Below are 8,265 nucleotides of genomic sequence, written 5' to 3'. Positions count from 1 at the left end.
AAAACCCCTCACAGAAAACCCAATACAGCATTGCTACATTCAGCTGTGGGGAACAAGTATCCTGATAAAAGCAGTAATAGCTCACATTAGTCACGTTCCCAAAGTACCCTTTTTTCCTTGTGTGAGTAAAAAAAGAACCCAATGTTAAGAACCAGTATATGTGTCTTTGCTTCATATAGCTATGATTAGTGAGACAAATCTTGTCAAAAATGTATTAAAGTTGTAGGCTCTATACATACATGCAGTAAACATAGTAGAGTATTCACAGTAGCTGGTAGTTTTTTGTGTTGGTGATTGATCTCTTTTTCAATCTAGTGTAGTTCAGTGTGGTTGGTTTATTCTCTTGAGTCCTCTGTACAGACAATAAACAATGCAGTCTGACAGAGTCATCCCTTAATAATGACTTTCTCGGGGAGAAATTGCAAGATACATGCATGGGACAAAATGTCTGAAGGTCACTGGACATGGGATGTATACATTAAATAATTCTTTTTCCTCATTCCTTGAGGCAGTTCACCCTACTCCTTCCCTCATGATACTGGGATCTTGGGGAAAAAAAAGGTCCAAAAATTGAATTCACACCATTTTTTGTTTCATGAGGTCAAACAGCACAACTCTTTTCCTCTCTCCCCACCAGCTATTAATTTCAAGATGGCAAGATGGGAAGCACCTTGAAAGAAAGCAGGAGACAGTTAAAAAGAAGAAAGGAACAAGTCAAAATGGGGAGAACTGGGAAGACATAAATCGCTGAACAGTCTAAATGACACAAATTTCCATCTTCCACCCTTGGAAAATGGTAGAGCTTACATGGAGGCAAACCAACAAAACCAGTGAAATGTGACAAACTGAATCACTATTCTTTCATGACAGGACCCCAGACACACTGTCCTCAATGTTAGACAGATCTTGCCACATTAGCTTGTGACCCACAGCGACTGTGAAATGATAGAATTCTCAGTTCTTGGAGGAGTAAGGAGGAGGGTCAGCAGACCTGCCACCTTGGACTTCCGGAGTGCAGACTTTGGACTGCTTAAAAGGCTGGTTGACAGAGTCCCTTGGGAGGCAGCCCTGAAAGGGTGAAGGAGCCCAAGAACACTGGACACTCTTCAAGAAGGAAATGCTGGAGGCACAGGAGCAGGCCATCCCCATATGCCAAAAAATGAGCCAGCAGGTAAGAAAACTATCCTGGCTGAACAGAGGGCTTTGGCTGGAGCTCAGAAAAAAGAGGAAAGTCTATGAGCTTTGGAAGAAGGGGCAGGCAACTCAGTAGAACTACAAGGTTGCCGTGAGGCTGTGCAGGGAGAAAATTAGAAGGGCTGTAGCCCAACTAGAACTTAAATTGGTTAATTCTGTGGAAGATAATAGAAAATAAAGATCATCCTTTCCTGGATGCAGGGGGAACTATAGTGATTAAGGATGAGGAAAAGACTGAGGTACCTATTGCCTTCTTTGCCTCAGTCTGTAATAGGAAGACCAGTTGTTCTACAGGTACCCAGCCCCTGGAGCATGAAGACAGGGATGGGGAGCAGAACAAAGCTCCCATGTTCCAAGAGGAAATGGCTAGTGACCTGCTTTGCCAAGTAGACATCCACAAGTGTATGGGGCCAGATGAGATCCACCCAAGTGTACTAAGAGAGCTGGCGGTTGCTCACCAAGCCCCTTTCCATCATTTATCCTGCCTGACTGGGGAAGTTCCACTTGGCTGGAGCTTGGCAAATGTGATGCCCATTTACAAGAGGGAGGATCCAGGAAAGTTCAGACCTGTCAGTCTGACCTCAGTGCTAGGGAAGGTCATGGAACAAATCATCTTGACTGCCATCACACGACATGTCCAGGACAGCCAGAAGATCAGACCCAGTCAACATGGGTTCACGAAAGGCAGATCCTGCTTGACTAACCTGATCTCCTTCTATGACGTAGTGCTCTGCTTACTGGATGAGGGAGAGGCTGTGGATGTTGTCTACCTGAACTTCAGTAAAGCCTTTGACACTACACCCCTCACCATTCTGCTGGGGAAACTGGCTGCCTGTGACTTGGTCATTAAATGTCCAAAAAGGAGATTACTATGATGCTAGCCAAATTGCTACCACATGTGTCACTGGGTACAAAAACTAGCAGGTCTTACCCAGATTCGCTTAATGGGTTAGATACCTGAGAGCTCACTTTTGGTTTCTGTCATCTCTTATTCCTTTTCCTTTCCCAAAGTTTGTAAAACCTTTTTTCTTACCCATCCTATACTGACTACTGTTACCTCTCATTAACCTATTCATGAACCAAAGCAACATTATAAAACGATACTGAAATTAGAGGACTATTTGCATCCAGACCAGTATTTAACCTCCACACTAATTTTGGAATTTCTATTCTCCATACATGGTCTCTGACATTCAGTGCCAGGAGATGTTACATTACCTTGGTTACTATCAGACCATTCAGTATTTCCAGAATTTTCAACAAAGTAACGGGCCATGGCTGAAACAATTTCTTTATTGACATCCGTGACGCAAATGCTAAAAGTACACAGTAGAGCTCTGCACAATGAGGAGTTTGAGACCTTGGTTGAGTGAAGCCATGAATTTTCATGCCCATTTGCTTCATTATGTTTGATTTCACAAAATCACTTTTGATTGCAGATGTGTGAGAAAGGTGAGGACCTTCTTGACAGCAAGAAATCTGGTTTTCTGATCAAAATCTAGATGTCTATTTCAGACCTAATCCCATCCTAAAATCAGGTCTTAGGTATATCAGAAGAGTCACTTTCTGGAGAGGTATATTTCTTTCCATGGGAAAGCCTAGATTGACAAAGTCAGATTCAAATTAGCTGAGTTCCATAGACGTAATAGCTAGCTGACTTCTTCAGTTTCCGCACTTGTGAGGGAAAGACACTTTTAACTCACTTTGTAACGGACTAACTTCCGCTAAAGCATTCAAGTTAGTGATAGAGGTTTTGTTCACTGTTTTGCCAGTAAGGAGATTTTGTGCAAAATAAGGCTTGGAAGGCATCTTCTATCCTCATAAAAACTTAACTTAATCATAATCACTCCAGAGAGAAGTAAGAAAACCTGTGTTTGAAAGGCTATTGTGGTAGGCAACACTTTATTACCTCCAGAGGGCAGTGCTCTTCTCCTTACTACTAAAATATCTTCCTTTTTGTAATGAAGATTTGAGGTTTTGTTTCAGGTTTTTTTAATATACAAACATTTTAAAGCACTATTTTAGCAGTCACAATGCTAGAAATCCAAAGCAGTGGATCTAATGGCCCTCTACACTTGGGAAAGTCATAAAGCTCTCAGCTTGGCTTAATAAAAGATTCTGGAAGCAGTTAACTGGACTAGTTCGCTACACATTTTTGTCCAGATTAATATTCAGCCAACGCACTGGCTTTTATTTCTAGGGGTGAAAACATGAAATGCTGTAGTATCATTATAAAGCCACTGACTGGCAACTATTTCTTTAAAATACATTTGCTTAAACCTTTTGGTCAAGACAGAATTAATTTCTCCTCCTTTGCCTCTTCCTTTCATGCCTCTCCTTCACTAAGCCTCCACACCTCCCTTCTTTAGTCCCAAGAGTCTTTCTGGTGGGAGATTTTGTGGGAGAGGCTTAGAGAGTGATACTTAAATGGTTTTCTTCTCAGCTTTTCTTCCTGCTGCTGGGTTACGCATGCACCATTGAGTGCACACAGGCTACATAACCCATACAGCCCATCAAATCAGTTCTCACATAGGCAGGGAATGCCATGATACGCTTGAGATACAGAAAAGCAAGACATTAAATTACACGAGATGATACAATAGAAGGCATCTCCTAAACAAATTTTGAAAGCTTTCTAGAGGTCATTCTACATTCTTTAAAAGCTCTGTCACATTCCTAACAGGGAGGACAGACATCGGAGAGATAAAAACGTACAGCACTTATGCGAAATCTAGATCTCTAACTGCGGAGAAGGTAAGCTTTCCAGCTTGTCTGGCTTCTTCTCTTCTTTATTTTCTTTCTTCTTCTCTGTCTTTCCTTTTCACTTTATTTTCCTTTCCTCTTTAACAGTTGTGAAAATACAAAAAGATAGTTTCACTAAAATTGTCACTGGTCAGTTATTATCTTTAGCTGGAATAATGTACAGTACTACAGCCCCAGACCATATTGCTTCGTTATTACTCTTTTTTTTCCCTATTAGCTAGCTAATATTTTAGAGAAGAATGCATGCAATGAGGAGATTATAAGAGACAAGGATACAATTTGTCACCCTTCTTGAGGTGCTAGCAGTCCATATTGTATTTATTTTATTTTTTAAATGTTTATATTATATCATACAATGCCAGTCTGACCCTGAAAAGAGAATTTAAGGTGAGACATAACATGTGGGATTTCTCCACTGAATTAGTCATTCTAGTCATCTTTGAGTCAACGGAAAGGAGCAGGTAGCTTCAGCATGTAATTCATGACCTTTTTAAGTAGATACTGTAGGCTGATGGTGAATTGCTCTGCCAAGGCAGAAAAGGAGTCCGTGTGACTAGCTTAGATGTAAATGCCTATATGACACAAGTCAATGAGATAAGATCAGGCAAATGAATATTTTGTAAAACGTAAATTGGTGTTGCTGGCAGAGCCCTTATCAAGATGGATAGACAGTGACGTCATTTTGTGAACCAGTTGTATCTTTAGAAACCATTCTAAAATATACAGCTTGTTTTTACCTTACAGATTTCCTGCCATCAAACTAAGAATATAGTTTTCCGTGGTCGTTTGTCGCTTGGTCACTCATTTCCAAACAACTGGTTGCCTAAACATGACAGCAGGACCGGTGCAGTTTGCTTCCAGTCCTGCTCTGGCCTGGATGGAGCCTAGCTATTCATCTTCCACTGAGTTCTGCACCACCATAAAGCTGTGCTTATTTCATATTTTTGTATTATTTTTTGGAGAAATCTGTCATCATTAAATGAAAAGAGGGACTGAAAGGATCACAGCCTGGTATGACCAGGTAACAGTCAATACCATACTGTTTTTATTCATCCTTTTTTTTTTTTAGGTATTTCAGAAAAAGTTTACTCTTATTCTTGAATACCTTTTTACCTACTTCTTGCTTTTTCTCCGTTCCTATGTTTCCTGTGTATGTTTGATCAATTTTTGCCTGCACAAGAGTTTCTGATTATGCTGTCATTTTAAATAGTTGCTAGATAACTTGAATCAATTGTTTCATTTTCCGAGTCTGCTCAGAGATCACCAGCACATTCAGTAAGAACTGATTGTGATTTCATTGAGTTGGACTTATAATGGTGATTTTTAACACCAGTTGATTGGGAATATTTTGATACTAAAATGTACACCACACAGCTGATAATTCTATTCTAAGGGCACCTCCTTTTGGTTAAACTCTGAGGAGAGTTTAATCTAGTTGTTCCCAGACTTCTCCGACCAAAGGGACTCCAATTGTCTGGATGCATAATGACAAGTTAGAAATGTTAAGGACTATAAATCTGTTTAAAGATGAAGCTTATTTATTTGTCAGTAACATGTACTACTCTGGGAGCTACAGCTGGAACAGGCTTAACCGAAGCAGCTCCGTGTCCACACTGGAATGTGACCATATCTGGAAAGAGAAACTATACTGATGTAGAAATGCCTAGGGTTAAAGAGTTCAGCCACAGCACAAAAAAATGGGATAGTATTTTGGAAGCCTCTGAACTGCCTTCAGGGGGAAAAAGGATTATTCCATAAAGTGAACTTTAGTAATATTAATTTACTTATTCTTATTCTAGTCAATGGAAATGAAAGAGTTCTATAAAGAACCCGAATTCAGACATTCTGCCTGTAGAGAGGCTTAGACCGACCACCTAGACTAGCTTCACTAAGTGCAAGTTAACTCTTGAGAATATCCCTCAAAGTGTATAAAAAAGAATAAAATATCAGTACTAGGTAAAATTCATATTATGCTGGGAGAGAGGATATCACCAGATTCTTTCATATGTCTTTATTTTTCCAGGTGTATAGTCTGTATATCGCATATTGCCACCCAACCAATTAACATGGACAATGCAAGCAGTGTGAAGGAATTCATTCTTGTGGGCCTCTCAGAGAATGAAGGAGTGCAGAAAATATGTTTTGTGTTGTTTCTGTTCTTCTATATCATTATTGTCGCAGGAAATGTGTTCATTGTTATCACAGTAATTAGCAGTCAATGTCTGAATTCCCCCATGTATTTTTTCCTTTCCTACCTGTCCTTTGTAGATATCTGTTACTCTTCCGTCACAGCTCCCAAAATGATTGCAGACTTCCTTGTTGAAAATAAAACCATCTCCTTTGTGGGTTGCATAGCACAGCTGTTTGGGGTCCATTTCTTTGGCTGCACAGAGATCTTCATCCTCACAGTGATGGCCTACGATCGCTACACAGCCATCTGCAGACCCCTCCACTACACCACCCTCATGACCAGGCGCGTGTGCAGCCAGATGGTGATTGGCTTGTGGGTGGGAGGCTTCGTGCATTCCATGTTGCAGACTCTCCTAACTTCTTGTCTCCCGTTCTGTGGCCCCAACAAAATTGACCACTACTTCTGTGATGTCCACCCCCTACTAAAACTGGCCTGTACCAACACCTACGCTGTGGGAATCATTGTTGTTGCCAACAGTGGAATGATAGCACTGAGCTGTTTCTTCATCCTAGTTGTGTCCTACATTGTCATCCTGGTTTCCTTGAAAAGTCAAACATCTGAAGGGCGGCACAAGGCTCTCTCCACCTGTGGGTCCCACATCGCTGTGGTGGTTCTGTTCTTCGGGCCATGCACATTCACCTACATACGCCCATCCAGTGATCTGTCAGAGGACAAGAGTGTGGCAGTGTTTTACACTGTCATCACACCCATGCTGAACCCACTTATCTACACTCTGAGAAATGAGGAGGTGAAGAGTGCCATGAAAAAACTGTGGAGTAGAAAAGTGGGAAGTGAGAAGGGACACATGTAGAACTGCAGTAACGTTTCCAAAGGATCAGAGCAGATCATGTATCTCTCACTGCAAGTCCTTTTCTGAAATGCTTGCTTTTGACTCCTCTTGTAATTAGGAACATTCCTTTCTATTTTCTTTTTGATTAGCACAGGTCCAGGCCCAGGGCTCCTGAGCAGTAATGAAACACTAATAAATAAATACTATAAAAAGATTTAAAACGTTGTCTAGACAAAGTATCCCATTAGTCAGCGTTCTCCCAGATATAAATGTTCAGGCAGACAAACTCCATCTGCTCTGTAATCCATTTAGCTGGGAAAGAAAGAACTATCATCACCGGTTGCTGGAAGCAATCATACCAAGAAGGCCCCTTTCTGCTTGCAATAAATGCCTTTTTATGAGAACCACATTGTGGCATTTTGAATCCATGGGTTAGCAATTGAAATCCTAACACTTGGTACTAGTTGGGTCATTCGCTGATACAAGTAACAACAGGGGAAACTTCTTCCCTTCCAATTCCTGTGAATCAGATCCTTTCTGCAGTTCTTCAGCTATCGCTGACACTGTCTTTCCAATCATGCCTTTTACACTTCAGCTTCACTTCAGATTTTTTATTTTACTGTTTACACTAATGCAGAACCCCAGACCCTGTGAAATACGCATTGCTTACTGCAGCAAATGAAGTAGCCAATAAGGAAAGTATTTAAAGGCAAAATTTCATTCATCAAGGAAAAGAAAAAAGACTTGTTCAGGAACCATTCAGGTATACAGGATGACTCCCAACAGGGCATGTTTACACACCTACACAAGAAGGAAAACACATCGTCCACAGGAACAACTGGAACACACACTGCTGCAGGAGGGAAAGGAAGAAATGTGAGGATGAAAGACCCAATCAACACAGTACCAGTCAAAGCTGTCACAGGGTGATGAGCTGTAGCAGCTCAGGATCTCCACCAGAACAAAGAAGCCAGGAGGTATGAGACCTTGACTCCTGCTTTTCCAGGAGGAACCCAGCAAATCAGCAGGAGGAAGAAACCTGGCACTAGGTAGTGCCTTTCAAAAGTAACTGAAGCATTTCCTTTTCATTTCTTCACTTACTATATTCCTTTTAAATGGCTACACCTATGTTACATCATAACTTGGCTAAGTAAGACTGAAGGCTACAAGGTGTTCCCAGCTCAAGTTGGAGCCTATAGCTTAATATTTATTTATGTATTTAATATTTTTGGGTCTCAGTTCTAAGTACTAGATGCTGCTGGGCAACAGCTGAACCATAGCTTATAGAAAGTGTCACTAGAAACATTAGGTTCATCTAGATATTGTC

General features: G+C 40.9%; 1 protein-coding gene across 1 annotated transcript; it reads left to right on the top strand.

Moving 5' to 3' along the window:
- Window positions 1–6,023: 6,023 nt before the first annotated feature.
- Window positions 6,024–6,959, top strand: LOC104541461 (olfactory receptor 4S2). The gene has a single exon (XM_010185529.1). The coding sequence runs from the start codon at window positions 6,024–6,026 to the stop codon at window positions 6,957–6,959; it is 936 nt and encodes a 311-aa protein (XP_010183831.1).
- The last annotated feature ends 1,306 nt before the right edge of the window (window positions 6,960–8,265 follow it).

The sequence above is a fragment of the Mesitornis unicolor genome, unplaced genomic scaffold (genome assembly GCF_000695765.1).
Source record: "Mesitornis unicolor isolate BGI_N332 unplaced genomic scaffold, ASM69576v1 scaffold16785, whole genome shotgun sequence".
Taxonomy (NCBI): domain Eukaryota; kingdom Metazoa; phylum Chordata; class Aves; order Mesitornithiformes; family Mesitornithidae; genus Mesitornis; species Mesitornis unicolor.
The sequence above is the reverse complement of the archived record's forward strand: the minus strand, read 5'-3'. Positions and strand labels throughout refer to the sequence as shown.